At 58.6% G+C, this 18,224-nt stretch overlaps 6 protein-coding genes across 6 annotated transcripts; 3 read left to right on the top strand and 3 right to left on the bottom strand.

The window, feature by feature from the left end:
• Window positions 1-220: 220 nt before the first annotated feature.
• BJ171DRAFT_486542 (TRAPP trafficking subunit Trs65-domain-containing protein) lies at window positions 221-3,806 on the bottom strand. Its single transcript, XM_053109209.1, has 8 exons — window positions 3,525-3,806; window positions 2,595-3,212; window positions 2,273-2,428; window positions 1,734-2,035; window positions 1,089-1,512; window positions 741-911; window positions 553-628; window positions 221-427 (listed from the first exon to the last, which is right to left on the bottom strand). Exons 1-8 carry the CDS (start codon window positions 3,649-3,651, stop codon window positions 250-252), a joined length of 2,052 nt encoding a protein of 683 aa, XP_052971435.1. The 5' UTR covers window positions 3,652-3,806; the 3' UTR covers window positions 221-249.
• Window positions 3,807-4,702: 896 nt separating this feature from the next.
• BJ171DRAFT_471011 (Sel1 repeat protein) lies at window positions 4,703-5,661 on the bottom strand (the record flags this gene model as incomplete). The annotated part of the gene is made up of 2 exons (XM_053108592.1): window positions 4,703-5,176; window positions 5,335-5,661. 2 exons carry the CDS (start codon window positions 5,659-5,661, stop codon window positions 4,703-4,705), a joined length of 801 nt encoding a protein of 266 aa, XP_052971436.1.
• A 293-nt stretch (window positions 5,662-5,954) lies between these two features.
• Window positions 5,955-9,540, bottom strand: BJ171DRAFT_486545 (mannosyltransferase putative-domain-containing protein). The gene is made up of 7 exons (XM_053109210.1): window positions 9,129-9,540; window positions 8,798-8,957; window positions 8,294-8,654; window positions 7,426-8,159; window positions 6,824-7,223; window positions 6,300-6,714; window positions 5,955-6,195 (listed from the first exon to the last, which is right to left on the bottom strand). The coding sequence occupies exons 1-7, from the start codon at window positions 9,394-9,396 to the stop codon at window positions 6,089-6,091; spliced, it is 2,445 nt and encodes an 814-aa protein (XP_052971437.1). The 5' UTR covers window positions 9,397-9,540; the 3' UTR covers window positions 5,955-6,088.
• A 1,026-nt stretch (window positions 9,541-10,566) lies between these two features.
• Window positions 10,567-13,268, top strand: BJ171DRAFT_595107 (uncharacterized protein). The gene is made up of 4 exons (XM_053114570.1): window positions 10,567-10,927; window positions 11,133-11,201; window positions 11,561-12,156; window positions 12,332-13,268. The coding sequence occupies exons 1-4, from the start codon at window positions 10,765-10,767 to the stop codon at window positions 12,899-12,901; spliced, it is 1,398 nt and encodes a 465-aa protein (XP_052971438.1). The 5' UTR covers window positions 10,567-10,764; the 3' UTR covers window positions 12,902-13,268.
• Window positions 13,269-13,832: 564 nt separating this feature from the next.
• Window positions 13,833-15,086, top strand: BJ171DRAFT_116197 (uncharacterized protein). The gene is made up of 2 exons (XM_053105492.1): window positions 13,833-14,015; window positions 14,304-15,086. Exons 1-2 carry the CDS (start codon window positions 13,869-13,871, stop codon window positions 14,733-14,735), a joined length of 579 nt encoding a protein of 192 aa, XP_052971439.1. The 5' UTR covers window positions 13,833-13,868; the 3' UTR covers window positions 14,736-15,086.
• A 264-nt stretch (window positions 15,087-15,350) lies between these two features.
• BJ171DRAFT_486552 (protein-tyrosine phosphatase-like protein) lies at window positions 15,351-17,784 on the top strand. Its single transcript, XM_053109211.1, has 7 exons — window positions 15,351-15,509; window positions 15,718-15,811; window positions 16,135-16,259; window positions 16,444-16,675; window positions 16,803-16,948; window positions 17,125-17,360; window positions 17,513-17,784. Exons 1-7 carry the CDS (start codon window positions 15,445-15,447, stop codon window positions 17,599-17,601), a joined length of 987 nt encoding a protein of 328 aa, XP_052971440.1. The 5' UTR covers window positions 15,351-15,444; the 3' UTR covers window positions 17,602-17,784.
• Window positions 17,785-18,224: the final 440 nt, after the last annotated feature.

Here is an 18,224-nt window from a genome sequence, read left to right on the forward strand (position 1 = left end):
GCTGGACCGTGCCACCAAGAGCCAACAAGCGCACCAACAAACACTGGCCGCAATTGGTGTCGTGCTGGGAGTGCCCAGAGACAGGGCGGCGTGCGACAAAGAGGCGACCGAGACGCAGAGCCGGGCGAAGCGGCCATGGGTGCGGGGCAGCAACGGGCTTTGGGTCTGGAACATGGCGCACGAGACCTCGATGGCAGGGACCATCAGCAGGGATGTTCAACGGCGATATAGTGTATAGACGACGCGGCATCAAGCCAACTCCCCTCCCGCGGCGGTGCTTTTGACATAGATCTGCAGCACGTTCTTGAGCTCCTCGATCTTGCCCGAGTCGCGGTCGAGGACCTGGATGGTCTCGAGGGTGTGGAAGTTGCCCTTTGTGGCAATAAAATGCAGGTAGACGGACTGGCAAGTGTTGGGCCGGAGTGGTCTGAGCGACCACACCACGCCAGCGCACAGCCGAGCGGAGCAATGTCAGGGCCACGATAGCAATGATGCTGCTGGACTCGGGTTGTTGGGCCACGCGCTGGCGATGCCAGCCGAGGCGATACGTACCCGAGTTTCACTTCGCTCTCGAGGCAGACGAGCGAGGCATCGGTCTTGCAGTCCTCGGTGTAGCTCTCCACCATCTCTGTTCCGTCCCAAAACATGACCAGTCAGCGTATCAGCAAGCACCAACAGCACGCTCCAAACAGCACGCTCCAAACAGCACGCTCCAAACAGCACGCACCAGACCCACTTACCCTCGTAGCTCACAGAGAGCTTGGATTCAAACGAGCTGCCAGTGGCAGTCTTGAACTTGTCTCTCTTTTGGGCCTGGGGAATGATCAGCGAAAAGTTGCGGATCCGGGACGTTTTGTTGACAAAGAAGGCCTGTATCGAGAAGATCTTGCATAGAGAGACCGGCGATACCACTGTCGAGCAAATCAAAAATATAGATGCAGAGAGACTATGAGGGATAGGGCATCACATGGTACATCCGTCAAGCAGCTCGGTAAGATCAACTGCACCCGACGATACCGATTTGACTCGTATCGCTCGCACACACACATGCCTGGTCCGCCCGGGCTTTGGTACCCACGGAAACCTACCAGTGAACACAATCGACACCCCGCCCACGGTTTCCCCTGTCTTCTCGGCCGTCGACGATCGGAGATGGATGATGCGCTTGGGCACAAGATGCTTGCGGCCGTGGATCCCGGTGCCTTGGAAGGATGCCGTGCCGATACCGATACCGGGGCTGGACTGTGCCCAACAGTAGTACTCGGACCAGACAGTCTGTCCACGAATGCCGCATACGCTCGGAATGCCCTCGATCAAGACGTTGATCAGGCGACCCATTTGATTCGATTCCGAGAACAGCGAGACCATCGACTCTTGCGGAGGGTTGTGGAGCCGGGCCCCGGTTCTTTGCCGCTTTTGGGACTCTTCGACGCTGCCGCTGCCGGCGTCCAAGAACGAGACTTTGTAAACCAGGTCGATCTCCTCGAGAGGCTTCAGTGTAACAGGCAATGCCTTGCAGATGTGTAGCGGGAAGTGTATCCAAGATACAGGAGAAGCGATACAAAAGGTCGAGGCCGTGTGAGTACGAACAAAGCTAGATGGGGCAATCGCCGGCGCTCGGCCCAAGCAACTGTTGCCTGCTGGCTCAGAGCAAGCTTCAACCAGACAAGGGCCTCTAGAAACAGGCAATGTCTGCGCTCTTCAGAGCAAGGGGTGGGGACGTATGATCCTACCGAGCCAATGTCTCCTTGGATGTAGGCGACCATGGCGTTGGTCATTTCGACCCGCACCGAGCTCACGATAAAGTCAAATAGGTGCTTGGTGTGGTTGTTAGAGATGTTGACGGACAGGATCATGGTCTCGGGAGTGATGAGATTGGTGTTGAAGCGCACGGTCAGAAACTCGGAGAGCGGCAAGACCATCCGGACGACCTTCGGTACCCTTGTGGGGCCGGTTGGCGCCGGCAGACCAGGGATCCGTCGATGCTGATGCGACAGACGATGGGAGGGGATGCTGTGGGGGTTGAAGTACTGGTCTTGAGCCGTTGTCGAGGTTCAAAGCAAGCGTGCGAGTGCATTTGGAGACATATTGCGTTGCCGGGCCCGTGGCAGCGGTGTGGCGGATATCATGTTGTAAGTGACGGGCAAGGAACAATGGATGGCAGTCGCCGAGATGTTCAAGAGCCCAGGAAGCAGGGCTGCTTTTGGCACAAGCTCCAGACTCTTAGGCTGAGCAATCGCTGCGCTATCGGCGGAGTGGGCGGCATCCATACCTATAGAGAGCCCCTCCAGCAAATTGACTGCATCAAAGGTATCGAGGTCACAGTTGTCGCGATTGTTCTCGGACCACGAGCTGGGTTTGGGTGCAACCGAGATGTTGAGCACGAGCTTGGAGCGACTTGACGATCCGGCCTTGTTATGGATAATCTCTGGAGTGCCAGCGACAGAGTCCCAGGACATCAACGCACTGCCAGATAGCCAAGGGTACGTTGCGAGTACACCGCCGCAAGCTGCTTGCTTCAGCTTGCAGTCCAGGGAATGGACAGGACAGTGGTGCGGAATCCGATGAAATGAGCCTGGACAGACAGAGCTTACCCAGAGGAACCTTGAGCGGAAACAAAATTCGTCCATCGGTAAGCAGAATGGGCAGATCCTCGACCTCCTCTGTGTAGTGGTACGTGTATGAAAGCATGACCTCCTCGGCCGGCTCCTTGGAAACGGACACGGCGCTCTCGACCACAGGCGAGTCCGATGGTCTCGACGAGATGACGGCAATGGTGCTGCCGCGAGTGCGTCTGGTTGCTGCTGCGGCCATAGGAGAAGCAGCGGCGATGGGGCTGTTGATGGTATCGCGGCGATATGCAGGGTTGCGCTTCATCTGGTTCAGACCCGGGATGGGGACGCTATAGTTGCCGCGAATGGTCGATAGCACCGCAGCAGGAAGCGCCGACACGGTCGTTTGAACCGAGAGGCTCGGGTTGGCGACAATGCCCTCAGCATTCGCTGCGCTCATGTCGTTGTAGCTGGCTGAGGCCGAGACATCGGCCAGACTCTCGGAGGAGTTGTAGGCGGTCGAGGGAAACTCGCTTGAGGTCAGGGTGGCCGTGATTTGGATCGAGATCGCCTGGGCTATCGACGGAAGCGACTCTGCGGTGGCAGCAATTGGGCAGTTCTCCGAGGGATTTGCGCAAAGGTAGAACGACAGCACCTCATCTACCCGGCCACAAACGAGGAACGGCAGAACCACGAGGTTAGATGCGATGGCAGATCAGACAGGGCGGCTGCATCAAATCGGCACGGCAGCAAGTCGGGCCCTGCAGGTCAAGACTGCCCGAGGCATTCTTCTGTGGAGCCATTCGACCAAAGGGATCGCCGACGTTATCCAGGCCCGAGGGATCGGTTCGACTCGGCTTTGCATCAGCAAAGATTCGTTTGGCGAGGCGATAACCGACCGGGTCTGTGTTTCAGCATCTCGACGACAGCGCCGAAGCGACCCCCGGCTGTGCAGCGATTCGGCACCCTTACCCCAGTAGGCGACATCGCGAAGAGGGATTTCGAGGCAGTCGGAAGTGACCGAGTCGATTGCTGGCACGATGCATTCGTACGAAGCCTCGGCAAGCAGCGATTCGATTTGCAGGCTGGAGAGCGTCATCGTGAGAGATTTGAGGAGAGGCGTATGGCCAGCGGGCGATGGACCAGTGTGCTCGACCGCCAACGTCAGAGGAACGTGCTGCTCGGTGTGGGACGGAGGACCAGGTTGAGCTGCTGCAGGACCTGAAGCGAAAAGGCCGGCTGTTGAGATGGGGGCCAGGGGGGAGGAGGGAAGCGAGACGACCGGTGCAAGGAAGGAAATGTGTCGGAGGCTGGAAGCCAGCAACACCCCCCGGTCTCAGGGCCGCACTCTGGCGGGTTCGGTGTATTTGGATGTGATCTGGTGCAGCACATGCGTCGCTGGGCGGACTGCTTGGCCTCACTGCTGTGGCATCGACAGCGGACGACATCAAGCAAAGTCAAGCGAAAGCGCTATGTATTCGTGAGAGCATCGAGAGGACAGGAAATATCGAGAAAGAAAGCCATTGCTCGGCTATGATGACGGAGGAACATGGGCAGAATCGACTCGCCGCCGAGAGAAGCGAGAACCGTATCGGCATCGCAACGCTGCAGCAACGACCGCTGCAGCGAAACAGCTGAGGTGTCGATCCGGAAAGCTGCCAATGCCCTGGCCGCCAGGGTATGGCTGGAGAAGAGCGACTTGGACAAGAGGAAAGGGGGAGCGGGGCTGGCAAACGAGCATCCCACTATCGGAGAGAAAGAGAGAAAGAGCGAAGGCTGAGACCATGGGCTGTCGGTGGACAGCGAGCGCTGGGTGGCCTGAAGAAGCCGAAGAGTCAATACAGGGCGGGGCAAACGAAAGAACCTTGGGTGGCCAAGACGAGAACAACAACTGTGGTGGCGGACATGCGAATGGAATGCAGACAGGTGATGCAGCATGGCGAATCATGGTGGAGCATGGCGAGGCATGGTAGAGAATGGCAGAGAATGGCAGAGAATGGCAGAGAATGGCAGAGCTGATAGCGAAGAATCGGTGGCAATGGAGTTGGCATGGGGCGAGCAAGGGATGAGCAGGGATGAGCGGTGTACATCGTCGGATCTGTCCCTTTCACCATCTCGGCCTGACCGGAGAGTTCGAGGCACGTCGCCGTTTACTTGGGGGAAAAGTGCGAGGCCTCCTCGAGATAATAGGCCGCCTCTTCGGTGTTTCCGAGGCTCTCGTAGCATTTGTGGATATGGGACAGCAGCTCGCCAAAGCTCCAGAGGCCTGAGTAGTCGACGCCGCCCTGTTCGAGCTCCAAGAAGATTCGCAGCGCCTCGGAGACGTCCTTCTCGCGGCCGCGGCCGCTCTGGTAGAGCAGGCCGAGCTTGTACTGGGCCAGGCGGTTGCCCAGGCTTGCGGCCTTCTCGTAGCAGTCGCCCGACTTGAGCGGGCTTTCATCGAGGACCATATCGCCGAGATGCACCAGGGCAATGTCGTCGCCATTGGCAGCCGCACGCTCAAAGAGCTGGATGGCCTGCAATCTGTCACCAGCAACTCCTTTGCCCTCGAGGTAGAGGAAGGCGAGCCGGCGCTGGGCCTCGGCGTCGCCGTTATCGGCAGCCTTCTGGAACCAGAGAGCCGCCTATGTTGGATGATGGAAGAGAGCCATATCAAGAGTGAATTGGGCGCCATCGACTTGCCAGAGCCGACCCAGCAGGTCCGAGTGCAGGGAAGCCTCCAGCAGCGGCAACTACCCCGTCGCCAGGAGTTCGCCAGCCCGAGCCATAGACGGCCACTCACCTCGTCGAATGACGGTCGGTCCATACCCCGGCCCTTGAGGTTGAAGACGCCGACCATGACCTGGGCATTCACGTCGTCCTGCTCCGCAGCCTTTCGGTACCATCGCAGCGCCAGCTCGTCGTCCTGGGAGACGCCCAGGGCCTCGGCGTAGCAGCGGCCAAGTTCGGACTGGGCCTGGGGATGGCCCAGCTCCGCAGCCTTGGAATACCACTCGACAGCCTTCTCATAGGACTGGGGGAACTCGTCCGTGTCGCCAATGTCGTAGAAGAAGCCAATCTGATACTGAGCCTCGGCATCGCCAGCCTCGGCAAGCTTGAGCACGTCCATGTCGTTTGGTGCTGGTGGTGCGGACGGGTGAGGGCGGTGGGTGATGAGAGAAAAGCGAGGGGGGCTGGCGCAGACGACAACGGCCTGGCTTGCACTTTTTTTCTTCGTCGCCCGCTTCTTTGGTGACGGCCGGTTTCAGCACCACACGCGCGGCCAACGGCTGGCTGGCAGCAAGGTACTTTGCCACGTGCATCCGATGCGCAGCGCCAGTCATGGAGCGCCAGTCATGGAGTGCTGGTCATGGAGACGAGCTGCTGTGCTGCTGCGGTGGTGTGATGCTGCTGCTGCTGCTGGTGGTGGAACGGCGCGGCGATGTATTGGGTCAGAATGGCGGGGAGAGAGAAGTGGAGACGCAGAGAGAAAGAGAGGGTGGGCCGACACGGTGGCGGCGGAATGCGCTGTTGCGCAAGCGGCATCGACTGTGCCCTCACTGCGGACCGAGGGACGGGTCACGCTGGATTGGTTCCGGGCTGGAGTACCCATACCAAGACTGCATGTACTGCTCGGTAAAGTCAGGCGCAATGGCGTCGAATCCTGAAGCCGCAGAGAGAGGCCAATAGATGCAGACAGCGTCAGTTGCGCACATCTCGGTCGCCGCCATGGCGGCCTTCTCAAATGCAATGGCACCAGATACTTACTTTCCCGACGCAGACCAACCTGCTCAAAGCGTGCTGTCGACGGGCCCAGCTCGACGCAGCCGCCTCGCCACCCCAGTCCCAGTCCCCGCAGATACGAAAACGAGATGCGTCCCTGCAGCTCAGTAAACGAATCGGCCAACTCGATTTCGTGGCCACGGGGAACATCAAAGGTCACGATCCAGGCAAACGGATCGCCGTTGGCATAGCTGTTGATCGGATCCAGATCGTACTTGACCAGGTTCGCATGCACAAACAAGTAGTTTCCAGAGATATCGGACTGCAGCATCGACGTGCCGCAAAAGTAGCCCAGGCTGTTGAAGGAGCCCAGGGCATTGACCCAGTAGGGATTGGCGTAGTACGGTGTGCCAGATGCCTTGTAGCCGAAGCGAAAGGTGTCTTTGTCCCCAAAGATCAGCTGTGAGCGAGTGAGTGAGTGAGTGAGTGAGTGAGTGAGTGAGTGGTGCGATATAAGGTGAGCCGCAAGATCCACCCACACCAGCCTCAATCCATCGGAGTCGGCTTACCTGATAGTAAAAATCCGAGTGGATATTCATGTAAAGCGCCGTCACAAGTCCACGCCAGGCTTTGCGCTTGTGCACCAGGACCATTCCGCTTTCTGTTTCCCATTCACGCTCCCAACACAGACCCATCGTATGCCAAATCGGGTTCCAGCGACTCGTTCGCCAGTAGTCCGTCCACAGTACCGTCCCGGCGAGCCGATATTCGGGACTATCGAACAAATAGCTTGGATCGCGCACCGGAAAGTTGTCGGGGTCGAGATAGAGGACCTCCTCGAACGACGATCCAACAATCGATGGCAGCTTGCCGGATCCTAGCTTTTTCGACCGCAGACTGCTGATCGCTTGGATCGGAAACGCCACATGGCTGGGATCGGACATGTCAAGAGCCGTCACATTGACGGTGCTGCGAAAATCGAAAATCGATAGGTGTGAGTTTACATGGATGGGAGCTTTGCGACGAGACTCTACCCGGAGTGCGACTACACAGACAATGTCCACTGCCTGTGGCCCGACACTGCATGACGAACAAGAACCTGCACTGCACTGCACTGCACAGAATGCCGTGACTTGAGAGGACAAAGGGGATATCATGCGCATAAACTCACCGCAGCCGCGCCGCCACGTCAGCAGAATATTCGTCTCCAAAGTAGAGCACCTCGACAGGAAGCAGGCAGCCAACGGCTCGGAGGTGCCGGACAAGCCCGATCACTCTGCCGACGTCCTTGGGGCCCCCCGTCATGACGATGCCTCGGGTGCCCGGACGAACCCGGGACCGAGCGTACGTAAATGGAGGCATGGACTTGAGCATAGACTTGAGGTCGCTCCGATAGGCAGCATATGTGAGTGTCCGGACAGGGGCGACAGGTGCATGATATCGCGGCGACTTGCAGCCCGCCGACAGGACTCCGCGGTAACGACCGACCGATTGAGCAGCCCAGTACCACGCCGCCGCATAGATGTCGTTAAACTCATGGTGGGCCTGTGGCAGTGCGGTGCACTCCATATCCGCTTCTTCAGCGGGCATGAGGCACTCTGATAGGGTCGGGTTCGGATGTGTTTGGCGATGTATCTTCCATCGTGCAGGACGCTGGTGCTTTTCCGATGCCGAGCACACGGCGCTGAATAGCGGCCCACGGATATCGAGAGGTGCAGGAAGCTCAATCTCGCCCGAGCTCTGAATGAAATGGGGTGCTCCGGGAGAGCCCAGGACCCATGCCAGCGCACAAATCTTGGCGCTGCTCGAGTCATTGTGGGCCCAGACCGATTCTGGGCTTGCGAGACGGGTAGCTACTCGCGGAAAGAGGAGCTGATCGCCGTGGGGTGATGATTGCGACCTCGTCTGTCAGAGAAAGCACAGCATTTGGCATTTGCGTTTAGAATGGCCTATCCGGCATATATCAGCCATATTGTGACTCACAGGACCACCAAGCCAGCGGGCATGCGTGTATGGCCGCTGTCTGAGTCGAGAGTTACCTGTGAAGCCGACTGCTTCTCAAGTACTGCTACCTCATGTAGCATGTCCTTGTGTCGACGCCGATCAATCAGATAGACGCCGCTAGCATGGGAGTCGACGGTCGATGGGCTCGATCTGCCGAGGCTCGGTCGAAGCCAGGTGAGGATGCCGTCTTGGCGGAACTGAGGAAGATCAAACAAAGCAGACGGATCGGAGAGCGGGACGGTGTCGGAGCTCATCCACAAAGCTTGATCGAAGCGAGATGCCAGAGCCGCCTGCACCGCTGTCGGCGGAAGAATGCCGTGCTCGGTTAAGCGCGGCGATTGTGACGCATTGGGCTCGCTCGACGATCGAACGACCACAAGATCGATCTGGTGCTCGCTGTTGGTGATGCGATTTGGGGTCAGAGATCATGTTGAAGGTCAGTCTGTTTGCTGGGCTGGCGGGCGTCAGCTGCAGCTTCAGCTTCAGCATCAGCTTCGATTAGTCGAGAGGATATCATTGCGGACTGGTGCGGCCCTCACCGGATCTGGAAGAGCTCGTTGGCCGAGAGAAGGGCAAAAGATTCCACCGAGAGTACGTATCCGATCGGCAGTTGGCATCCCAACGAGCGGGATATGTTGAAGATGGTGAAAACGCCAGCCAGCTCCCCGTGGACGAGAAGACCTTTGCTGACGACCGAGCCTGGCGAGAGGTGTATCGGGTGAGTGGGATGAGGGAAGCTGAGCAACAACCCCGGTGACGGGCGAGTAACGCCGGCGCCATGCACGCAGAGAGGATTGGCATTGCTCGATGCGCAACTGATTGCTCGATGGAAGCGTGTGGCCGCTGCAGCTCCAGCAAAGTTGGTTGTACCTGGGTCCGAGACAAGCCCGAGTTCCGAGTCGCGGATGGGAGTGACGTCATTGTACAGCAAGTACGGCAGCCCGATTTCATTGAGAATGGCGATGCGGGCAGCCTGGCGGGTATCGAGGGTGCGCAGAACGAGCGCCAGCAAGGCACTGGCGATGATCAAGACGATCAGCGTGCTGGTCCTTGGCCGCCATCGACGAGCAAGCAGCGGCTTGGAAAGCATGAAGCCAGAGAAAATGCTGGCTTGGGGGAGTGGCTCATTGGCGAGCATCGGAACGGAGCGGTCGGGAGACCAGGTGCGCCGACCGGCCGAGCGATCTCGTAGTGGAGCGGAGAGGCGGATACAGGGACGCACGATTGCGAGCGATCTGGCGGATGCGATCGGTGGATAGAGTGGCCTGGAGGAGAGTGGACAAGAAACAGAAGCGGCAACTCGCTGGACGGCGATACCCAGAGCGCGACGCCCAGACGGCGCCGGCCCCGTAAAATACATCGCGCCCGCGGCTTGTGGGGGTCTGTGCTGGTGCGGGTCTGGCCCTCATGGACAGTCGCCCGTCTCTGGATGTCCCAAGGAGCCCCTGGGTGCCCCTGGGAGCCCCTGGGAACCCCTGGGAACCTTGGGATTGTGCTCGAGTCGCCGTTGCTGCAGCCCAGGCGTGGAATATGGCGAACAGCCCCTGCCATGGTCGGGGGGCTGGTGCGTGTCGAGTAGCTCGGACAGACAGACACAAGCCCAACCCGGCGGTCGCTGTGGGAGATGCGCAGGATGCGGGCTGGCTGTGCTCGAGTCGAGTCGAGCCGATCGTCATGAGTGAGCGAGACGCACCCAGGGAATCTGCGTCTCGGAACATTCGTTGCCCTGGAACGGATGGCCCTGGAGCCGATGGCCCTGGACGAGAACGAAAACGAGCCGCCTTGGCACCGACGTGCTGCGCTGACTGCGCGGGGGCTGTGCTGGACATCCACAGTATCCCACTGACATCCACAGTATCCCACTGACACTGCGCAGTCTCCAACTGACATACACACACACACACGAATACTTGCCGCCAAGGCGCCCATGCCGGCGCGTTGGTGCGAGGGTCTACCGCGAAGCATGGGACAGCTTGCGTGCGCTGTCTGAGTGGCCAGATGCCCATGGTGATCCACTGAGGTGCCCCTGTGTCCCTGTGTCCCGTGACGGTGCCGCGCTGCCACGCCGCTATTCCTGTGGTGCTGCTGTGCGGGCGTGTCTTGCCAGCCATTCGTGTCTGTGTCTGCGCTGTCTCTGTGGCTGGACATTCTCGCCCGTCCTCTCGCCTACCATCTCGCTCGTCCTCGGCGCCTTCTCGCTCGTCCTCGCCCTCGCTGTGTCTGTGTTTGTGCACCGGCTCATGTGCGGCCCTTGCTGCGGCCTCATGTGCCCGTCCATATCTCTTGCATTGCTGTTCTTGCGCCATCTGGCTGGTCCCCATATCTCGCCTCTTGCCAAGTCCACTGGCTGCTCCGTGCTTTTCCCTCGGAGCCATTCGGCAGTCCGACTCTGTCTGGATCTCATATTTGCTCTGATTCCTGCACAAGCACCGCTGCTCCTGTCCTGCCTCTGCCTCGCTGCATCTGTCTCGCTGCATCTGCTCGCCCAGTCCCCACCACCACCACCATGAAACCCCAAAAACTGGAGATCACCCTCAAGCCCAGGCGAAACGAATCGGTTCTCGTCAGAGGTTTCGCCGGTGTCGATGGCGTTGTCGTCGGGAACATTGTCGTCAGGAACGTCACCTCCAAACCGATCACCATCAAGCGTCTGACGATTGCCTTCAAGGGTGAGCCAGCCTTGTCCAATACCACAACCGGCATCATCCACCCCCTTGGCCAACATCGCGCTGGACTATCGGCCAGGCTGTTGGCCGGCCCCTCGTCATGTCGCTGCTTATGACCTGGCATCCGCAGCCGATCCGAGCAGCGGTCGCCATCGATAGAGCAGGCCGATGTATTTATATTCTCGTCCAATCGTTCGCTCGCTGGCAGGCACGATACTCGTTTATGGGCCGCAACTTGTCTTCATCGACCGCCACCTCATCACAGCCGGCACCAGCAGTGAGTAGCGTCCTGAGTCCAGCTGCACTCTGCATCAGCGTCGTCATCCACTCGCCCTCTCGGTCCGCTGGCGCAGCTGTCTTGCCACCCCGCTTGCGACTCACAGCCCATCACCAGCCATGCATTTTTCCGCCTGTCGCCCGGCCTTCAACCACAGCCTGGACACTGTTTATCGCTGCGAAACGCTGAATGGTCGATCGCCTGACCCCTGCATCAGCCGATATTTTCGCACGATGACACATGCCCCTCTGCTTTACTGACGCATCCTCCATTTGGCTCATTATTGGTCTGCCTGTGTCGGAATCGGTCTGGTCTTGTGTGGACGCTCTTCTGCACGCCTTGGCTATCGTCGACCAAAGTCTATGTCGGCCCTACGCCGTCGGAGCAAAAGCGCATGTCGAAAAAGCAGCCTCCGGAGCTCGTCCTATCGCCGGGAGGAACGTTTGAGTCAGCCTTCCGCTTCTCCATCCCCACATGCTGCACAAAGGGCACCCTTAACGGCATGGCTCTTCCGTCGAGCATGGCATTTGAGACATCTCCGGGCAAACCCGTGGGTGGCTGCGCCTACTTTTTGAGAACATTTGTCCAGTTCAAGGAGAGTCTCTTCAAGTCGTCGACGATCGAATTCGACCAGAATGTTCCCATCGATGCCTGGAACATGAACATACTCCCTGAGATCCTGGCTGACCCTGTGCCCATCATATGGCAGAGGGTCAACAGCTATGCTTCGTGGATGGTCTCTGTTGACCGGAGCATCATCTCCAGAGCCGGCGACATTGTTCTGCGGTACTGGGTCACTTGCATCGACGGCGTCTCGGTCAGCGAGCTCCAGTGGGAGCTGTTTGAGACCCGCAAGCTCACATCCTTCCAGAAGGAGAGTCTATCTTCGACGGATCGGGTGATGTGGTGGGTTAAGAAGGCCGAGCCGAGCGACCGCTTTGATCTGATTACCGAAGTAAGTAGAATCCGTGGCTGCTCGCGGACCGTCCTGGTCGGGCTTGTGGATGGCTCTGGGCTGCGATGATTGCTCCGGCAACTCGAAGCCATGTCATCGACGACCCGCCCGCGCGATCGGCGACTTCCCGGTCTCCCACTCACCCAGGGATGTTTCTCACTTTGACTGGATGCAGGCTATGATTCATATCGACCCCATCCCCAACTCGGTTCGATTCAACGACACGACGGTCGACTCTTACCGAGCCCACTTTGAGGACGATTGGTCGCTTCATCCTTCGGGCGACTGGTCCATCGTGCACATCGAGCATTACTGCGTTCTGACGATCCACTTCAACAACGCCAAGACGGTGAGCTTCACCGCTCCAGTGACCGTCGTGCCTGGCACAAACGATGACTGGCGCAACCTGCGAACTGTCACGTTTGGCTACGATGATCCCGGAGAGGGCCTCCCAACATACCAACACTCCAACCAAACCGTGGAAGCCCTCAGCTCGGATCCGCCGACGATCAATGAAAATGCCGAGACCGGCACGACAAGCCTCCGTGCATTCACGCCGCGGTTGAGCTTTGGCGATCGCTTCCGAAGCTCGTTGCACCGGCTCCCCTCGTACCGTCGGGTTGTGCAAATGGCCAGCATCGAGTCTCTGCCGGATGTGATTCGGCTTCCATCCTATGAGAACATGGACGATCCGATCAACCGATACGACGATACCGATTCGCAGAGCGTTGCCACAGTCCGGTAGTGCGGCGCTTTCGGCTGCTCCGTGTGCGGCATTCCTGAGCGCAGCCGACACAAAACCCGAGTCAATCCAAGCGACTGGGCTGGGCAGTCCCTGCTCGGTGGGCTGCCTGTCATCGAAACCCATCCCTGAATCTCATGGCTGTATTCATTTTGGTTCCCCGAGCTTCGGGGTGCCATGCATCTCTGTCTTTGCCTTGAGGTCTGCTCCCTTCTGCTATGGCTGCCAATTGCATGTCTTTTTTTTTTTTTGACTTGTTCGGTCGACGCCCTCCCGCCGATGGTGTCAACCTGCTTCTGAATTTCTCTACCTGTGCGTTGAAACGAGGTTACCGAATGTGAATATCCCAAACAAATACAACAAAGCTAACGATTCGGTGGAGCTGGCCCATCTCGGAGAGCGAGAGCGGCAGCGAGGACACGGCCTACACACTCACACCCACATTCTCTGTCGCCTTGGCACACGGCGGCCCTGGATGCCGATGCATCAGCCACGGCAGTCGAGCAGCGCTGGTGTGCCGCCATCGACATGGAGGCAAAGCGGCCCCGGCTGCCCCAGACGACGCAGCGATCGGGATCGGCGGTGGACGGGGTGATGTTGGCAGAGCGAGCTGTCTGGAACCCAATGTTACACACAATGCATTTGTCAGTCGCCCCGGTTTCGGCGCGGTCGCGGTGGTGCTGGTGCATTCGGATGCTTTCGGATGCTTTCGGATGCATTCGCTCGTCTTCGGCAGCGCCAAGAGACCAGGGGGGCGGATGAGAAATCGCAGGGGCGAGGGGTGCAGGCCGGCCGAGTGCGAGTCGACCAGGGTCGCTGCAGGATGATATAAAAGCACGGCTGCTGGGAGCACCCAGAGACACCACCATCCAGAGACACCACCATCCAGAGACACCACCATCCAGAGTCACCACCATCCAGAGACACTATCCAGACACCACCATCCAGACACCAGCAATCCACCCCAGCCATGTGCACCAGAGTCCCGATCTTCTACTACTACACCGTCGACGGCACCAACACCGCACACAAGGAGTACGACTACCGTCCCGCATACGATGTCGTCGAGCGGCCGGACTCGTACGAGATCTTTGTTGATCTCCCCGGTGTCAAGAAGGTAAGAGTCTGCTCCCAGGAACCACCCAGGGCCTGTTCTCAGGGTCTGTTCTCAGGGTCTGTTCTCAGGGCCTGTTCTCAGGAGCCACCCCTGTGCTGCCTCTGCCAATGTCGCTTCTGCTGTCAGCCTTCCATGTCGCTCCCACTCACACCACTCCACCATTCCACCACTCACACCATTCCACCATTCCACCATTCCACCATTCCACCACTCACACCACTCCCACCACTCATACCACTCCCACCACTCCCACCACGGCCACTGTCTCGATCGATTTGCATGGCATAGGGAAGCATCTCCCTGAGCACCGAGAAGGACCTCCTTGTTCTCCAAGGCGAGCGGACCCGCATTCCAACCGAGTCGGCCGTGCCAACAACCCCCTCGACCGACACCAACTCGGGCGAGCCGGCAGCCACTTCAACCGCCAGTGCCGCACACGAGGAGTTTGTGCATGTCCACGACGATCCCGCCGATGCCACCGATACCACCGATGCCACCGATGCCACCGGTGCCAGCACATCCAGAGCCACACAGCCCGCCGAGCGCAAGTCTGTGTTCCTGATCTCAAAGCGATCCTTTGGCAAGTTCCAGCTCAAGCTGCGGTTCAACCAAGACGCCAACTTTGAGACGGCCGTCGCCAGCCTGGACGAGGCCGGAGTGCTCAAGATTGCCATCCAGAAGCGGGCCGAGGCCGTCAGCCGCCCGATCCCGATCCGCTGAGGAGCACCCAGCGGTCCGCTGAGACTCAGCAATTCGACAATGCCGCGGTCGCTGACGATGGCCCGGCCGTCCGCCCGACTGGCAATTTCGCGTGGGCTGGTTTGGGACATGATTGTCTGACTGAGTCCGTTCCAGATGCGATCATTTCGGATTCGGATGCGATCATTTCGGCTTCGGATGCGATCATTTCGGCCCAGATGCGATCATTCCAGTTTGTCTCCAATGTTCTGCATCGCATTACACTGTCATCTTGACAGAACACCTTCATGCAGCCTCCTTCTCACCGACACTGGCCAGACAGCCAGACTTGATGTACATGCCGCTGGATATGTATCCAGAATAAACAGAATCGATCTTGCATCGGGAAGAGTGGCGCATCCGGGGTGGCAACATGTCGCAGCGAGCAGGCCGGCTGTCACCTTGGGAGACCAACCTCGTGTATTCAGGGCCGTGCTGCCCCATCACCACATCCAATCTGCCCGAGAATCTCCTCAGCCCGGCCTGCAAGTGATTCGTTGGAGTTGCCCCTGGCACTCGTGCGAGCGAGATGCTTCTCGCCGCTCCTCGACACGCCCCTCTCTCTCGCTCTGGGAGTTCTCACTTCGATTCTGTTCATCCTTCTCAATCTCCCGAAAGCAAATACCCATTGCCCGAGGCCACCGCCAGAACCCCCCTGCATTCCTATCTTCGATCCCGGTCGATAGCACACATGGCTGATTCCTCCGACGTGGACACTGGGCTTGTTGAGGTCATCCCGAGTCTGTACATATCCAGGTGTGTTGCGGCCAGATCGCCTTTGGCATGATTTGCTCATCCTCCCTTTACTGCCGCTCGGCCATTTTTCTGTTTCGTTTCTTTCGGATGGAGAAACCACCTTCTGCACCACCGACAGCGTGGATGCTGCTGAACACGCTCGGAGGGCACGATGGCACTGACGATGTCGCCACATCTGGCATCATTCATCACCAATCTCCCTCGCCAGCCTGAAACCTGCCAGCAGCGTCGATATTCTGTACCAGAATCGCATCACACATGTACTGGCCGTTGGCCTGAACATGCAGTCGCCGTTTCCCAACGTAGGTTTGCTGGCCAGCGCTTTCCGTCTGGGCTCGGGTTCGGTCGTTGGGGCCACCGATGCATAGATCGATGGTTCTCGGATGATCGTATTCGTGAACAGTGCTCGCTCCATCCCCTTCTCCCTGTTTGTCTTGCACATAATCCCTCCCCCAAACTCGCTTCCTTCGACCGAGACTGCTTCTCGATGCGTGAATCGCAGATATCGACCAAGCCCCCGCATAATCGTGCGAGTCCTCTGGCGATTTGGGGTTTCTGACATCACCCACGCGTTCGCTCTGATTTTGCCATTATCCGTCGCCCCCGGGCTGAAATCTTTCGCCAGCTTTGCAAGTACAAGATCGTCTCGCTTGAGGACTCGGCCGAAGCCAATCTGCTGGAGTGTCTTCCCTCCGCGATCGAGTATATTTCCCAAGCCATCTCGAAGGATGGGCGAGTTTTGGTTCATTGGTGAGCTCATGATTCGACCCTCTGGGCCCTTGCCTTTGATGCGTTGTGGTGCCTGGGACGGCATGAACATGGTCCCAAAGGCAGCAGTGCATCAAACTCTTGCATTCCCCCTCCCCCTCCCGCTCTCGTCTGCAGTGGCTCACCAGCGCTCCGTTCTTCCCTTCCTCCCATTCCTTTCCTCAAGCGTCGCGGGCATCTCGCGCAGCGCCTCGATCATCGTCGCCTATCTGATGAAGGCCCAAAAGCTCGAATATGAACAGGCGCTTGAGATTCTCCACCAACAACACCCCCGGGCCGAGCCCAATTCGGGGTTCGAGGAACAGCTGCGGCTCTTTGCCGAACTCAACTACGTTGTCGACTTGGAGGAGACTCGGTATCGCCGGTTCCTGATGACTCGGATGGCACAGCAGCGAGACGTAAGTGCCTTGGATTGTTGCTTTGGCTGTGCCGCCGGATCCCACGAGCCAGGACCGACTGTCCCACACACCACCGCCATGATGTGTCGTCCTGAACCATTGTGATCACGGCTCACTAACGTTGCAGAAACTCGGATACATCCCACAACTGGTACTGGGATGCGACCCTCTCAAGGACGCCCCGATTGCCGGGGTGCCGTCGATCACGGGCGGGGTGCAGCCGATTCCACGAACCGGGATCCGAATCCTGCAGCTGCGTTGCAAGAAATGCAGGTGAGGTATCCGATGCATCTGGGAGCGGAGGCAGGGATCCAAGACAGATGAGAGCAGCCTTCCTGAATCGGGCCACACAAGACCCTCAAGCGATCCACCAGCACGACAATCTAATCTCTTGGGCTGCAACGACTTGCGTCATGGGGCGGGGCGTTGCGGGTCGACGAATCTCACAGACGCATCCTGGTATCAAAGGACAACATCATGGAACACAACCCTGGAGCCGGGGAGACCAGCTTTGCGTACAACAAACGCGGCCAGGGCCTGGGACCCAATGCCCAGGCCAAATCCAAGTGCAACCTCTTCTTCATCGAGCCAATGGAGTGGATCCACGGCCTGGACGACGGCAGCGTCGAGGGCAAGATCCAGTGCCCCAAATGCGAATCAAAGTTGGGGTCGTATAACTGGTCAGGTACGAAGTCATGCTGGTGCGCAGAGCGGCGAGAGCAATCGCCGCCCACCGACCTGGCTTTCTGTTACTTCCACCAACTCCCCCCCCCGAATGTGTGTCCTAACCGCTGTCCTGCTGCCGCCCTCACCAATCGGACGATTCGTGAACCACAGGCTCGCAGTGCTCCTGTGGCGAATGGATCACCCCGTCATTTGCATTGCAGAAATCAAAGGTGGACGAAGTAACTGGCCCCTGTCCGTAGAAACACTTTGTCGAACAGCGACTGGTCTGGTGGGAGCGACGGCCCATCACTGGCAGGGTTTGTGAGCTCAGCGGGGCTCAGCGATGCAATGAATACATGGCAGCCATGATTCAGCAGGGCCATGAGAACCCAGAAGCGGGACACACATGAAATCAAGGAAACGCCATCTTCGACGGTCAATCGGTACGGAGCCATGAATGAGCCACCAGCGGACCCCGGCAACACGCATCCAATCTCGATGATATGCTGGTTCCGCTTGTGTCAAGCTATATTGCAAGTGCTTTCGTGGACCAACTGCATCGCAGGGAGGGCCATTTTGAATCAACAGCGTCAGCAGCCAGTCAGCAGTCAGCAGCCAGCAGCCAGCAGTCGATAAGTCCAAGTGCCCAAGGCTGCATCGTCGACAGCTCATGCGCCTGCCGGGACGAGCGACGGACGAGGACCTTTGCCTCATAATCAAAAAGGGATAATGGAAATGGAGGAGCCAAAAAAGAGAGAGAGATTATAGGATAAGAGGGGAGAAGATTGGCCAGGCCAGCGGGAGAGTGGCCAAGCCCGTGGGGAGCCAGGACAATGACGGAACAACGGGACGAGAGAGGGAAAGCAAACGAGGGAAGAACAAA

The sequence above is a fragment of the Polychytrium aggregatum genome (assembly GCF_025602895.1).
Source record: "Polychytrium aggregatum strain JEL109 chromosome Unknown BJ171scaffold_2, whole genome shotgun sequence".
NCBI classification, from domain to species: Eukaryota; Fungi; Chytridiomycota; class Chytridiomycetes; order Polychytriales; genus Polychytrium; species Polychytrium aggregatum.